The following is a 16,964-nucleotide window of genomic DNA, read 5'->3' as shown; positions in this document are numbered from 1 at the left end:
CAGTTATTATCTTCATTTCTACCCTTGTCTAAATTCTTAAACTTCTTAAATAAGCATGTAGCATACAGGTGCCAACAAAAGCAGTCCAATCCTAATGTCTACATGACGTCATCTGCTGGTTTCTAAAGCCCACACTTCAAAGCCTTGAAATGAGAGCGTCTATCATCCACATTTTAATGTTTTGAAACCGAATGCGACTTGAAAGGGGCGGCTACAGGTATTGCCCTCTGGTGGCCATTAAATAGAATGCAGATTTAAAGGACTTCTGTGCTGGTTTCAGTTTTTAGACCCAGAAGTCCATGTCTTTGGCTGACATAGAGATGCAGAGACTTTGAAGCTCTGTCCCATTAAGACCTTCGTGGTCTGCATTATGAAGGCTCTTCACAGGTATTTGCACCACTTTCTGCAGACTCTGCAAACCCTAGCTCTGTACCTCGTTATGAAGAAAAGACCAAAAGCACTACAATATGAGCGTTAGAGAACCCAGACATTATAGGGAAAAAAAAAAAAAGATGTTTTCATGAAATCAGACCGATTTCTAATATAGCATATACTCCTATTTGTCTATTTCTCAAGGCTATTTTGACAAAAACAAGTACAATTATGATTTGACAATTAACTCTCTTCCAGTTCGCATTTTATTATTCTTCTGGTTTCTGCATTATACTTTGGGAGATGATATCAATTTATGTTTAAAATATTCTGTCCTAAAGGGATAACTCGACATTTACAAATTTTTTTCTCAGTATCATCTTCTAAAATATAGATGAAAGGAATATTTTCTACCTGCCAGAACTAAAGTACTAAAGAAAACTACTTTTGAAATGTCACTGAATGCCTTTTAGGTCCACACTAACATTCTGAATAAAACCTTTCGAAATGTCTTTTATCACCAGGAGACAGTCCTTTCAGAGTTAGGTGGCCCTTAGCTGGTCATACCTGCAGTAACATCAGGACGACATTCCTGCAAAAGCGTATTCACAGCACATGCATCTACTGAGAACATTGTACTCCAGATGAAGTACAACAAAATGTGACATACCATTTGGGTAAGTGTATTGCTGGAAGTGTTTCGGGGAAACACATATCCCGCTTGTGAATGTGATGTGACCTTTACATAATGCTACTGCTTAAAAGGAATAGTTAAGCATTCTGCATTCTCAGTGAATTTTAATGTGCATTGAAATAGAACTTTAGAGTGTTTCATTAAATAAGACCATGAAATTTAATATCAAGCTTTGGGTAAACATATTTACTGCTATGCCGAAATAGTCTCAGATGTTTTACGTGATGAAAGAACAGTTGAACAAGGCGTCTTTTAACTAGATACATTCAAGAGTGTTTGACAGCTGTCGAGTGATGAAAAGAGTGGAAGTTTGAAGGTAGGAAAAGATAAGTGCTGTTTTAAAAGAGATGTTAAATTAATGCATTGCATCAGCAGCCTGATGATCACAAATAACATACTTTGTTCTACCTAAGGCATGAGAGCCACAGGTTGTCATCGTTCAGTAACTCAATATCAGAAAGGTCCTTTTCTTTAGTCCTAGGCAACAGATAAACTTCTCATCACCACTAGTTTGGCACCTGCCCTCTTCTTGGTTCATGTACCCACACCACAAATGTCCCCCTCAGCTTTAAACATCAAAACCTGGCAGAGTTCAGAGGCTGAAAACCACTGGACAGACTGCTGGCAAGCTGTGAAACAGATGGTTTCCCGCCTGACTGCTGAGCTCTGCCCACAGCCAGGCCAGTAACACCTGTTACACACACATGCACACATACATGTGTCTGGGTATCTTTGCTCAGACTGGATGAATGGATGGAAGGGATAACTGGCAACTAAACTTAACTGTAAACTAAAATAACTTGATGTAATTCAGTCATCTTGCATTGCGTTTAAAAGCCTGAGAAAGTTGTCCGCATGCAATTAACTGCATTAACTTATGAGCACCTTACAGACTCCTTGTTTGTCAAAAACAATGAAATTTAAGTGTAAACTTAACTTCCAGTATGCCACATATGGATGCTTAAACAGGAACACTCAACATCAGAATTGAATCCAGTTAACTTTGCTAATAATGCTATTATGGACCATAAGTTAACCCAAATTACAACATTTTCCCAATCCTAGTGTTTGGATCTAAACTTTATCAAGTACATTTGGTGCATAAGTAAAAGCTTTAGAAAGCAAGGGGTGGAAATGCAGCAAAATATGAACACCAGTCCCCTGTCCAACGGATTTCCAGACAGTTCTGTGTGCTTATACGAACTTTGTGAGCATCGACTATTGTCGTGGCTAACATCCCCTTCTGCTTTCATCTCAAGCATCAGCATATTTGACAGGTTTCTAAAAACCAGTTAGTCAGCCACTCTCTGGGGTTCACTTCTCTTCCTTACAACTTCTTATTAAGCAATTTAATCTAAAAGCTGGATCTTGGTTGGAGCTGACCTGCTACAACCTGTTGGGGAGGTAAGCTGGGGCTTTTAGAAAGGTAAAAACTGCACCACTGTAAACAGGAGAGTTCGTTGGAGAAGAGAAAGTGAGAACACTATTTTTTTAAATTAACAGCTGTCTGTTATGTTGAAAAGAGTGCTGATGAGCAGGGAGACTGAAAAGAAAACACTAAGCTAAAAGTCCCTAAAAGGGTCCATAGCTGTCATTTCTTTGAAAATATCTTTAAAATAAACTTCTCTGCTTCTAAAAATCCCTCCAAGCAAAAACCAGCATGCCAACAGCGTCTACAGGTGATGGAAATAATGACTTGGTTTTGGTTTGGTAGCTATAGTTAGCATCTGAGCTACAACTAATATCTCCACCTCTGTCTACACCTGCCATAAAACCCACACCTGTTTTTGTTTTTCACAGACTCACTATATGTGCAACATCAGACAGCCACCTTCATTCAAGAAGAGGTTGTGATAGCTGCAAATCAGCCCAGACACACTTTGGTGTTGGTCTCCTGCTGCTGATTAGAATAAAAACATTTGGATTTTGTTCTCGCCCATCAGGGGGCTCACTGCTTTTGCAAAGGAAATGGGCGATATGGCTGACATACTAATGTGCTCACAGCAGTGTGGTTGGTTATTTCTGGGCTCATCCTCAAGTATAATTTCATCAAAACATTAAAACAACAAACAGCTTTTTTTATTTTATTTTATTTATTTTTACACACATGTACACACACTCACTCTTCAGCCCCCTGGAGAAAAAGCTGCTGTTTGACTCTATATTATTATGTATCCAGGAACAGCATTAAAAATAGTGTGTAAAGAAATTATTTATTTAAACTGAAAACACTCTTTTCTTTTATGTGTTATTTAAAAATTAGAAACATGGGGTCAAACAGTTATAGCATAATCCTCAGATCAACACAAAGGTGGAATTGTCCTAATTATACAGCAGGGATGCTGGAGTAGCAGCGTTTGTGGTGCCAGTGGTGTTGCACAAATCTCTAACACATCAAATCTCACTGTTAACAAGAAAAAGCCGGAACCGCGGCTGCTCCCTCCTCTCTGCACGAGGTCTCACCAGGCCGTGACCTCACTTCAAAAAGTTCTCCTCTGATTCACTCTGCCAGCTGTTCCCCTAATTATTATCTCCCAACTCCAAAAACACAACAGCTCTGTAAAGTCCAACGTCAACACTGCTGAGCAAATCCAACCAGAAGCCGACAAGAAGCCTTTCATCATCTGCTGACAAAATCCACTTTCTCCTGTTCACCTTTTACCTCGACAAAGAAAAGATTTGTTCTTTTTCCTCCGTGCTGCAAAGATGAAGTGAAATTTTAAGAAGTATCACCTGAAAATCTGATGTTTGTTGTTTTTCAAAGATGTATTTCAACTCAAGGTATCTGTAGATGCATTCTGACTGACAAACAGCTTAAGATGGAAGAGTGTAATTACGCGACACCACTACAGGTCATTGTGTTGAGGTGGTGACCCATAGGCAGGTTCACCAATCCTACTGTAAAAAATACTTCAACATAAGAATAAATAAATACACATATAAATTAAATATGTATGTTTAACTGGACAAAAATTTAATTTAAGATATCCTTTCCTGGAACTTTAAAACGTGGTTTCTGTGCCTGGAGCTACCAAAACTGCATTAAAAACGTTTTAGGAGACAGCATGCTGTTCATTGACGGAGTTACTGCAGAGAAACCAATGATTTTGACTCAAGAGGGAAGGCGCATTTTTTTCTCTCTTTTTTTAACATTTCCAACTGGAAACATTTGATTTCTATAGCGCCAAATGACAACAACGGTTGCCTCAAGGTACTTTATATTGTAAGGTAAAGACCCTACTATAATACAAAGAAAACAGAAAACCCTAACAATCATATGACCCCCATGTGAGGAAACATCTTGGCAACAGTGGGAAGGAAAAACTCCCTTATAACAGGAAGTAATCTCCAGCAGTAAACCACCTTGAGATTTAAAAGTTTTTAAAAAACAGTCTAATTAAATATCAATGATATTGAAAGTTAATGTACATAATTTTACATCTGTTAGATGTTCAAATTAATTTTTTTGTCTAATAGTTTTTTATTTGTAAATAAATTCACAAAGTCATTACTAGACAACAGACAACAGCACTCTGACTTTTTGTCAGCCTGGCATCAGTGCTGAAGAGAAACCTAGGGTTGTTCTTATTTCCAATCAAGTGATACCAGGTCTAAAAATTCACCTGAAACTCAACAAATTTAATACAGCAACGATCAAGATGGAGGTGCAGTGGTTAGCATTATTGCCTCACAGCAAGAAGGTCCTTGAGATCTTTGCGTGATCTCCCTGAATCTGCTGAGGTTTTCTCTGGGTTCCATGGCTTCCTCCCACAGTCCAAACACATGCAGTTAATGGGGTTAGGTGAACTGGTGATTCTGAAGTTCCTAAAGGTGTGAATATGGGTGGAAATGGTTGTTTGTCTCTGTTTTAGCCTGTGACAGACTGATATGTGTGTATAACTGGCCTATGGTAGCAGTGATAGGCTTCAGTCCCCCTACAACCTTGAATTGGATAAAATTGTTTGCATTTAATGATAGAGTTAATTCTGGCAGGTCACAAAGAATAGATTAATCCAGTGTATCTCAGTGCTTGCTTTCTTACCACACATCCATTTGGTTTTTCTATTTAAGATGTCTTGTACTTCCCACCATTCCTCTACATCTGCTACTCAGCAACCTTCACATCACACCTTCACATCTCCTCCTTTTTGTACTTTTTCTGTCTTAATCATTTTCATATTTGAGGTCTTGCTGCTGCTGTCTCTGCCTCCACATATGCACATAGAAGGATGAGAAGGTCTCACACAACAATAACTATAAGAATCCTGACCGCTTTAAAGCAAAAAGAACACTCCGGAGGCAGCCACAAAATAGGGATGGGGATGAACTCTGCATTTCAGGTAATTTAGGCATCAGACTTTGACTAGAGAAAAGAACATGTGGAGAAAAAAAGAATGGTGAATTGAAAGAGGGATTTTTTCACTTTTCATATTGAGCCTAAAGCTAAAGGTGCCCTGAAATTCCTGGTAAGTTTAGTGTCTGAGTTCATCAGTTTATTATATTTACATTTAATTATTATATATAATATATAATTATATTTTTGCTCCAACATCATAGACTGCAAGCTACGATGAATTCCTTTGTAATTCATGGATTCAGCATTTATCTGTTTTTACAAGTCACACTCACTTCAGCCTACACAGATTTTATGGTCTTCTCACATCTGTGTGTACTTGTGTACGTCTTGTTCAAACTGAAAGATCTGGATCTATCTGAAATGGTTCTTCTTTTTTTTTTCTTGTGTGCTCCTCTTGACATATATTGATTTTTCACTGGGATTTTTTTGAAAGAAATTCACACTTATGACACAATTTCTCAGTTTTGAAAGGTGCAATGCATATTTTGAAAATGCTTTTTGAAAGTTTCATAAATCCCCTCTCAAAATTTGATTTGGTTCACTGCACTGATGCAACAACACTGTACAGGTCTTCAGGGGTTTTCAACCCAACCTGAATCAGACTGGATCTCAGGTCAGCTCCCTGTTTTTAAATGTAGAAAATGTTCAAGAAATGGTTTTCGTTTTGCTGCCACAGATCTGCCAGGCACCAGTTTACCTGTGTGGATCCAAATAGACCATATAATCTTCTTTCATGTATAATGAGGACTTCATTTATAATTTATCAATGTTAAAAGATGATTATTCCATCTGGTGTTGAAGGTCTGGCAGTTTCGTCTTTGAAATATATAAATGAATTGTTTTAGTTTCCATGATTTCATATTAGCTCATTATGTAAGCATCTGTTCTGGTCTACTGCATGAAGGATTAAGTCCAATTATCCTTGAATATCGGGTCTGGCTGTGCTTTGGTCTCACTCAGATCAGGTTTCTCTTTTTTTGAAAATTAATGTATTCATATCAGGTTTCAGTAGGTTTTCCATGTGTCCCTTCTGGATCAGGTTCAAACATTCATTCATACATAATCTTGTGTATGAAAAATTAACATGAACATAGTAAGTACTGGAAACATTGTATTCATTTCCAGCTTCAAATCAACTCTACTACAGCAGCTTAGCATGATTCATGGCTCAATATAATTCATATCTATCTTACTGTATCCTGGAACTCTGAAGGCCCTTCTCCAAAAGCCCACCTTCTTCTGATTGCTCCATCTTTTGCCAAGCAGAACATAGTTTCTTTCATCAGTAAGAGGAGGACGCAGTAACCACAAGCACTATTTTTCTCTCTTGATTTGAAATGGAAACTTCTCAGTTCCAGCCATGTGTGCTTGAGCCCAAATCTGGTTTGTATGAGAATGGACATCATAAACTGCTTATGAGGTTCTTACTGGGGAACATAATGGTGGATTTAGACTTTCAAATACAATACTTTTCAAATTTAAATATCTTCAGTTAAGAAATCCCAAAGGCAATATAGCGAGTAAAATGTTCTTGTGATCATGTTAAGTGTTAAGTGACTGTGCTGCATCTCCCTGTAATGTTGCTTATGAGTGGTTTAATAGAAAATAGCTGCAAGTGGTATGAAATAAAAAAGAAAAGAAAAACATGTGACTGATATGATGGTAGTTATAGCTTGTTTATTGGACTTACCTTTATAGATGTAACAGCCCATTCTCTTAGCATTATCCAAACCGCTACTCCAGCTTTATTCTGGCCATCTTTGCACCCTGTTTGTGCAGTTATTCTGAATCACCCATCTAAATGAATAGGGCGTCGGCCATAACTTTTATTTCAGTGGTCAGGAGAACACACGTATCACCGCTTCTTTATTGCCTCAGTTCATTTTACTGGCTTGATTAACTTGAACGATCTGACCTTAAGGTAAATTTGCTGGGAAGAGTGTGGCTTTGTGTCAACATACTTCAATGCGGCAGAACAGAAACTGCTAAAGCATTTGCTTTTATAGATGTATGCACACTTACTGATAATCAGTTAATCAAAAGCCCCTGATTAGTATCACCTGTCTGCTACTAACTTGTACTTGTACTTAGTTTTTCCCAGGAGTACATAGTGTTCTGTTAATAACCTTGTGTTTTAATATTTACGTTTCTTATGTTTAATATGAGTAGAATTGGAAAATAAATGTGTGACAGAAAATAAAAGAAAAGCAGAACATGTTCACTATAAGAAAGTGACATTTACATGTCTGAGAATGCTGCCATTCCTGTTCTACAGCATGTTATATTTAACATAGGGATTAACTGCAAAGTTTGCTTTCAGTTGATGATTTCCGAAAAATAACACAAAGTCAGATCCATGTTTCCAAACATTTCTTCCAAAAAAACAAAAACGGGACAGCCAGATAAGACGAAAGCATGTGGTACAACCATATGGAGACAGCACAAAAGATGAAAATAATAAAGCAAACAAAAACAAACAACACCTGTGGGATATGAACACCTACAGTCTGCCTTATGGAGAGTTTTCATACAGCATCAAAAAAGAATTTACCGCCATATGGGTTCCACTTTAGACACTTTAGATCTGTAAATCTAAAGATTTTCTGCATCCTAATCACCAAACCGTTACATGACATCCCACCTGCCATTCTCCACTCCAACAAAAACGTACTTTCTTTAATATTGCAGATGATCATTACCACTAAAAAGATTTGTATAATTTTCTGTGCAGCGATGGTGTTTTCCCTCATTATGTTACTCTCACACTGCACCTCAAGATTCACTTTCATGATATATCTATGGCTTTTAATTTGACTGCACAGCGGGCTGTAAAGCCTATTTGGCCCTGAGATAATCTCTCAGACTGACTTTAATTCATCTTACAGACACATAAATACATTTACAGGAATAATGGAAGATTATTATTGGAAAAAAAAAACTGTGAAACTTTTTGTTTTAATGAGGTCTCTAAATGGTATTTTCTCTTGCACTGCATTCTCATTTCTAGCACACATTTAAACTCAGAAGAAACTGAGAATGAGTGAACTCAATCTTTCTGATTGTGTTTTCAAAAGAGAAACATTTAATTTCTGAAACCATTAATCACCAAGAACACTGAGCTCTTTTTGGAAAATGTGACCTCCAAGAAAACCTCTCTGGCTCAGGGAAGATCTTTTACTCATTTCACTCTTTCATCCTTAAGTTTTTCAGCATGTTTTTGCTTTTTCTGCAATAACAAAACAAAACAAAACGATTTCTGTTAAGAGCTGCTCATGAGATATTCAAGTTTGAGGTCATAACACATCATTAAACACTCTATAGGTCCCATGAGTGCGAGTTTAATTAATTTTCTTTACAGGGACAAATAAAGTTTCTCAGGAGAAAACACTCTTATGCAAATGAGTGTCAGACATGTCTCAACCACAAAACAAATTAGGGACACATCTATCACATGCTGTATTCCTCAGCGAGGCTGGGGACAGAGAGGTGTACTCGGAGGGGAGAATATATTGAGATCAGCTGGCATAGCTCTGTAATTTATAGACTCACTGACTCAAGAGCCAATGCAATCATTCTTATGAGACTGATTCCAGCAATCTATCACGCGCAGAGCGAGCCGGTCCCGAGCAGTTTTTAAAGACTGTTTATGTGATATATCTTCTGAACAGGGGAACGCCTCGCAGGTTCAATAACCTGCTGGCTGAGTTGTCGAGCATCCATGGTACTGAGTTACTGAGATGAGAGCCGTCGGTGCCGTTTGCTGGCGGAGTGACTGCAAACAATGCTCCAGGCAGAAATGCAAGCTCAGAAGGAAATTCTGTGCATGCTGTTGTGTATATTTAATGTGAAATGTAACTGAAAGTGAGATGTTTTGGAATTTGATATTTTGTTTATCCAAGAAACATTTTTGTTTTTGTTTCTAGTCTCTGTGAATATTCTGAATCATTTGGTAATTGTCTAGCTTTCAAAGCACAAACACATTATGCAATACAGAGCAACCAGCAGTAATCGAGCCAGCATCACTTGAACTGTTGAATAAATGGAACATCTACTGGGATTTGGCTTTTCACATGGAAGGCAGACACTATGAAAGATAGACAAGTTTCACATTAAACAGTTCAATGACTTCTCTGAAGTAGACCCCCCCCTCCCCAACTTAAGCCAGAGTTTGATTACTGCTCAGCGTCTCAACAATGTCCTCATTACTTATCTTTAAAATCGGACTGGCTTTCACTTCAGCTGCAGCAAAAGAACTTGTCAAAGTACTTTATCTGAAATAGGGCGCTGTGTGAGCTGGATCAAAGCACGTCAGTGTTTAAACTCCCAATATATCTCCAGTGGGGAAATGAAAACTATTTTGAGAACAGACAGTATTCATGGTTGACATGACAGACTATGCTGAACGTTTTTTTCCTCCACTTGGCCGGTGTAATGTGGAGCAAGTGATTTAATATCACTGGGGTTGCGTTCCAAATAATGATTTTCACAATGAGACTCATCATTGCAATTTGCAGTCGATAAAAACTGGTAAGCCACAATGAAATTAACTCTCTAAAGAGACAGCCCAGTCAAATATGGACCCGAAGATATGACAGTGCTGTGCAAACATCTGGAGCCACCCCTCTTTTTTTTTTATTTTACTTTCAAGGAGCCAGACTTTGATGCAATATTTAAAGTGGCCTTGTGCAATATTTTTCCAGACTTCCCAGGTCTTTCAAAGGTTTTCTTTGGACAGTGGTTGCTTTTACACATATTTTCTATCCAGTCCTTGTATCTTGTTTTTAGTTTGTTTGTTAGTAAAGCCACTTAACACTGACCTGTGAATGATTCAAGTACAAAAAGAGAACATAGTTTAAAAGACATAAATATACTGAAGGTATATAGCAACAATAGCTTGATGAAGGATGGCACAAAAGGCAGCAAACAGTCAAAGAAAAGCTTTGGATGTCCTTCAAGAAGCTTGGAGAACTATTCCTGAAGACTGCTTAAAGAAATTACAAGACAGCTGTCTAAGAGAGCTCAGGCTGTGTTAAAGAATAAAGGTGGTCATAGGAAATATAGACTTTCAAGCTCCTATCAACTTTTAAACTTTGCGTTTCCACCGACGCGTATACATTTCAATAAACTGTTGCAGCAATATTTTATTTTCATGCAAAAAATAAAGAAATAAGACGTGGCTCAGTCTGTATTGCTGCACAGTACTATCTTTTTTTTTTTTTTATCTGAGATTGAAATTTATTTCTGAATGTCTTTGGTCAGTGACAGATGTGCGGTTCTAAAACAGCTGAGCTTCAGAATCAGCTCATACTTGTGATGTGGCTTGGGCTTTGTTTGCAAACCTAAAGCCAAACACCACAAGCCAAAAGAAGGTGAATCAGATCCAAGTTCACTGTGTGCACCAGAAACAATCTGACATTAGCACCAGTGCTGGAAACAGACTGCAGATGACCTTGAAACTGTTCAAATCTCAATCAGGTATTGCTTAGTTTTTTATGGGAGTACTTTAGAACTTAATAATCACAGCGCATGACACAATATGTGTGACAGAAATCAGTGTGTAGGTTCAGAATATCAGACATTTACAGGTTTTTGTCTATTTTTCATAAAGAGTTTCATGCATTGTGGCTCAGAAACTCTATTCAGTCATCTTTCTCTCTAGGCTGATGTTTTCATCCAGCAGACTCTTATTTACTGTAGACACTGTTTGTGCACACAGCTTAAAGACTCGTGTCACTTTAATTTTAAGTTCCAGGCTTTTTGTCACTCAAGAAGCATAAGTGATGTGACTATAAATGGCTTGAAGGTAGTGGGTGTCAGATACAGCTGCACACTCACACTCAGATCTACTTTATCTTGTCATCATGAAACAGTATCCTAAAATTGGGATTTCAGAGAAAGAGACTCAGTCCTTTGGCACTTACTTAAAACTGTCACTCTTGCCCAGACTTTCTGTCGAGATCCCTGCTGAGTGAAGTTAGTTCAAGTCCACGGTGTAACAGCACAGCCGGAGAAATATAGCGCCTTCTTTTTTACGACCTTGTACACTGATGTATGCAGCAGGAGTGGAGCACTGACACAGCTCCCTGCCTCTCTGACAATCCCGGTTTATAACTGCAGCCTGCATGTGGGTGGACCTGACACTTCCAAAGATCGCTGATGGCACGAGCTTTAGCCAGCCATGTTAAACTTGGTGAGACCACAGGATCTAAGGCCCACGAAAAATCTGCTGCCTCATTCCTAATTGGATTTTTTTTTATCTTGGCTCGTGGCATAAGGACACAGCCATGTTACAAAGAGGGCACATTTAAGAGGATGATAAAAAGCCGTTAAGACCTCTGTGCCACTCGACGGGGGTCAGACATGGGAGAGATTAGATGGCGAGGTTTGCGCAACACAGATGAGTTCTGGAGTACTTAATCCTGTCTATGATCCCTGCTTGTTTCACTGATTATAGAGACAGGTTCATTGAGAGGTGAAAGCAAAGAGCATCAAGCTGATCTGGAGCAGATGCCTCGGGGTGTCTGACATCCGGGCTGTTGTTCACCACTGTTATAATGTGCAGCGGTTTTAAACAATAAAGAGCGTAAATGCTGCCTCAGCTCAGAATCTCCCAAAGAAACAAAGAAAGGGAAAGTGTGAAAAGAGAAAAGCATTGCTCGGTGACGTTCAGAAAGCAGATTCTCCCGCAAACCATCAGGGCATTCGTACACAGCAGCTCTCCATGCAACAGAAGATATGGGTGAATCTTCTCATCAGCTCGTGCGAACTTTGTAGCCATTGAGTCATCCTAGTTAGAACAACTAACGTTATAACACACACTAACAGAATCTAAACAGCCCACATTTACTAGCTATGCCTGAGGACTGTATATAACAGATGTACAAAGCAAAGGTTACCATGATTTCACTCACTACTCTGCAGGCTCTACATTTTGAAGCCTCATTATTAGCCCTTGGCTTCCACCATTTTGTTTTGTTAGAGCCAAACTGCATGATAATTAGAGAATAAGATGGAGTGATGGGTTATCTACAGACTGTAGCAAGCTTAGTTAGCAAGCTGCATCCATAAAGTGTATATATACAATGTAAAGATGCATATGGCTGCCAATTATTGCTGAGTGACAGACCACAAGTGACACAACAAAACCTCTGATGGTGTGAAGCAGGTCATAATCTTTATCGAATTAAAAAAAAATCCTGTGTGTTCTTCTCATGCTCCATTTTTTTGTTTTTTTTTAATCTGGGGTGTTTGGGGATTTTTTTCTCTTCTCCCATTCCTGGTGAACTCCACTGTTTCCCCCTTCCCGGTTCCAGCCTACTTGTCAACCAATTAGCATTCAACTGATGCAAAACATCACCCACATTGAGTACCATGTAGTTTGGAGGACTGCATGTAAGCATGTTTCCAGTGGTTGAAAACCCCTGTCCGTAGACTCTCTGTAGGCAAATACTTCCAAAAATGGACACACTCATGGTAGCATAAATTAAACATTCAATCTTTCCTTTTCTTCTTTTCAGACTGTATTTCAATATGAACAAATTAAAGTGAGCTGAACGCCTGCCCACTCTGTTTACTTTGCACTGGCTGCAAACACCAGATGACTTTCTGATTACATTCATCAATCCTGATTGGTTTAAATCAGTGAGTGACTCCTAAATGACCCTCCCCATCCTAGTGACAGCTTGTAGATACTTCAAGTCAAATGGAAAAGATGGGTGGCTCCAGTCTGACTGGCTGCATGAGTGAATAAAATGCATGATATAAGTGGAGGTATGTTATGACACTCTAGTATCAAACCTCTTAATGTGAAATGTTGTATTGTCAGTTAAAACTAAGCTAAAAATGTTTAAATCCAACCCCAGAAAACAACCCCACAAGTGTTTTGTACAAGGTCTAAAAAGCCCAGAATTGTGTTTACCGTTTGCAGCAGTCTCACCACTTTCAGAAGACTAAATCGATAATATACCCTGCTTCTCCAATATACTTACTTGTAATCAAATATTCTGATTTTCTTGAGGGCCCTCTACTTTTATTTTGGTCTGCGCCACTCCAAGAAATCCTGAAAATGCCTCGTACATCCACGCCAACTAGCATTACTGTGTTGTTAGGAATTGTGTCCAGCCTCTTGTGTCCAACCCAGCATGACCTGACAGCAACAGTGCATATGCTGAGAAAAATAAACTGGTGTATGTGCTGTACTCCACTTGTGCCCAGTGTGCCAGATAGGGGTGATCTCAATTTCAGTTAGACTATGTTATGTAATTCTGAGTCATGTCAGACTGCAGTGGATGTGTGGTGATTAGACTGTGCGATTGGACATAGCAGGAAAAGTGCAAATCTAATTAATCACACAGATGAAGGCTCGGTTTAGTGAAGTCCCAGCACTCCAGGATCTGGGTGGAGACTGAATCAGCAAGCACAATAGTACAGCATCCCACTGTGATCATTAAAACACCGGTGCTTCTTTGGTTTTGGCGTGTCAAAGGTATATCAAAGTGCTACCACCTCGACCCATCTATCTGTGCCACTGTGGTGTTTGGAAAATTCACTTTTGATCCCTTTTTGTTTGCCATCTCATGCCGGTCAGTGTATTGTGCATTATTTCTTGCAAACTCGTTATTTGGATTGTAGACAATTATCCAGCAGCGTTTGTATTCACAGACCAACATATTTCTTTCACTTGCAGCTTCTTATATTTTTTTAATGTAGTTCAGCAAAGAAAACTGGCTATTGGGTGTTATGCTTTCTAGCGTGCACATGTGGAACATGAACACACACACACACACCTCCTGTTGTGGTATAAGACCAAGTCCAGTGACCATGTGCCGGTCTGCAGCCCGCAGCATGAACTGGCCTTTCTAACCACGCTTCTCATATCAGATACACTGCTTCACTGGGTTCATCGCTGAGCTTTGGTAAAGTAGTGACATTTTCAGTTATATGCACCAGGTTTCCCTCATTTGACTCATAGCATGGAGAAAACTTCACAATCTTCCAAGATCTCTGCACTGAATCTGAGCGTAATAACTGACAGAAAGCATAAGCAAATCTGCAGACAAACAGGACTCAAGTGAACCAGTTTCCTTTATTGGTACTTATTGTAAATTCATGTTTTAAAATTCTTTAAAAACTAAACACCAATAACAGAAGGTAAATAGAAGACTGTTTTGACTTTATTTTAAAAAAAATATCTGTGTGTTGTGTTTAAGAGACACCAACTGAAGTTGACCTAGAGCCTGGCTGTACTTTCTCACAATAGTAGTATAGACCACTAGATGGTGTACTGAGTCATTCTAACCTTTATTTATCAAGGAAAATTAACAGTTATATTTTGACAGCATTTACCTGGGAAAAGGCAAAGCTTCTTGAGAGAATGGGAATAAAGCTAAAAGAAGAATTTTCTAGTAACTGGTGTTACATGTAACTACAGCCCAGGCCTACAGTAGTTCAACTTCTGTTGATACCTCTTCAAAACAATAAAGACTGAAGTATTTTTGTATCTGAGCGTTGATTAGCATTGATCAATTAATTTACAAAAAATTTGAATTTACAGTAAGTACCTTTAAACCATGTTTAAACTCAGGTTGCCAGTATGTGAAGAAGCAATTTGAAAAATTGCTTTTTCACCAACCAACCACATAATTAAAAGTCTTGTCGAAGATAACATTTCAAATTAAAAGAACTAGAGTACTGTATTTGAATTTTGAGCAGTCCTGAACTCAGCTGGGTGCATCCCATTATGCCCTTCCTCCAAAAGGTAGAAAAAAACGTGACAGCAGCCTCATTTTGAACACAGCACAGTGGCTTTTATGAGCATCCTGCACTGAGCTCCATCAGCAGCACAAAGCCACATGACACACGAAGAGTTGGCTTCAGCTCAACAGTCCCGGAGAAGGAAACGGCACCAGGTGCATACAGTATATGATGGCTGCCTGAGACTGGTGAAATACCTCAAGAATTCAATTAAAATATTTTTTTTTTCCACAAAATGTTTAATTCAAAAGTTGAAGTTGGGTAATTCCAAACACTCGGCCTTGTATTCCTAAATTGCTCGCCTTTGGGACAGTAGGAAGGAGGATCGATAAATTTGCCCCAAGCTAAATTTCTCTGGTGGGACTTGGAGGTTGAAAAGTGATGCAGAACCCGCGGCAAAATCGATACCGAGCTGTTGAGTCACACACAAACGCAGGCGCGTGCGCGCGCACACATGCGTGCTGCATGAGAAGCAACCCCTCACACACACCGACACACACACATTTCACACTCCTTCAACCCAGATTTAGGTGCGCTATACGAAGACAATGCGGATGCCACCGAGCGAAGACGTTTCTCGATCGTGACTGGAAAAGAAAACGCCGCTATCCCTTCTCTCGCTCTTTCTCTCTCTCTCTTTCTTTCTTTCTGTCTTGATTTCACGTTTACGAGCTGGCACTTCTTACTCCCCCCCCTTCCAGAAGGTTTAAAATCAATTTGTTTGTCCCGACAACAGGTCGGGATTCGGGATGATCTCCCGGGACCGTGCACAGGTAAAGTTAAGCACCTTCAAAGGCACAAATGTTCACATTTTTTCCTCACCAACCACCTTAAAGTCCGAAGGGATATCCTCTAATTTACTGTCAGCACATACAGACAAAATAAGAACAAGAAGCACCACGTGATATGAATGAAATCTCGCCACTGCGCCAATGTGTGACTCTTCATCCAAGGCATTCAAACTGGACGTCTCTCGTTCAAACCTAGCCACTGGAGTCCTGTTATCTTTCTTTCTTTTATATCTGAATGTCTCATAAAGGAACATTATTTAATAACTCGATGTTGCTGTAACGGGGATGCTCACGCGTATATCCCCTAACCATCTCCAAAGTGCTGTGCGTCAATGCGCATCCCCGCTCGCCAAACCCGCACTGAAGTTTGGAGCTGTCACGGAGCTCCTGCCGACAAACAGTTCGATAAATCACCAATAAGTTCACCGCGGCGAATAAGAATAATCCATACAACTCACCTTGATGGCCTTTGTAGACTGGCATTTCACTTGATGCGATACGGTGGCGGTTTGGTTCATCTTGGGACACAGACACAAACTGTCCTCCTATCCAAGTGAGACAAAACAGCCGAGAAAAGAATCAAAGCAAGCCCTCCTGCAGGTGCAACTCTACAGCCAGGGATGCTCACTGTTTTCGCTCTTTGTTTGCCGTGCGGTGGAAGCGCGCAACCGCATTTGAAGGCACTGTATGTGCCTCGCGCAGCGCGGTATGTAGGTAGGTATGTGCACAAATGACCGGTGGTGGCTGGTGACCAGGGGCGGCTGCAGAAAAATCTGAAAGGGGTGGCGAAGGTGAAAACCTCGGATGTATCACAACATCATTATTACAGAATAATTTACTTCTGTTGGAGGTTTGCCAAACTGACTTTTTTTTTAAAATCAACAATGTGGCTAAAAACACCACAAAGCAGGCAAGTAATACCCATATACATGCACTGTGCAAATGCACTTAAAATGCCACCATGTAACTATTTGACAGTGTGTCTGACTGGCAATAT

The 16,964-nt window shown here is 39.4% G+C and overlaps 1 protein-coding gene across 1 annotated transcript in view; it reads right to left on the bottom strand.

Moving 5' to 3' along the window:
- dpp10 (dipeptidyl-peptidase 10 (non-functional)) overlaps window positions 1–16,705 on the bottom strand; it is a 260,752-nt gene extending 244,047 nt beyond the window's left edge. The window contains exon 1 of the mRNA XM_086266229.1: window positions 16,426–16,705. Within this exon, the coding sequence (XP_086122355.1) occupies window positions 16,426–16,485 (60 nt within the window). The 5' untranslated portion in view covers window positions 16,486–16,705. The remainder of the gene's footprint in view (window positions 1–16,425) is intronic.
- Window positions 16,706–16,964: the final 259 nt, after the last annotated feature.

Source organism: Aulonocara sp. 'chitande type north' Nkhata Bay, linkage group LG16 (assembly GCF_057382095.1).
Source record: "Aulonocara sp. 'chitande type north' Nkhata Bay isolate Kocher_YH1m ecotype deep benthic linkage group LG16, A_spYH_male_GT1.1, whole genome shotgun sequence".
NCBI classification, from domain to species: domain Eukaryota; kingdom Metazoa; phylum Chordata; class Actinopteri; order Cichliformes; family Cichlidae; genus Aulonocara; species Aulonocara sp. 'chitande type north' Nkhata Bay.
This window is presented reverse-complemented; position numbering and strand designations above follow the sequence as displayed.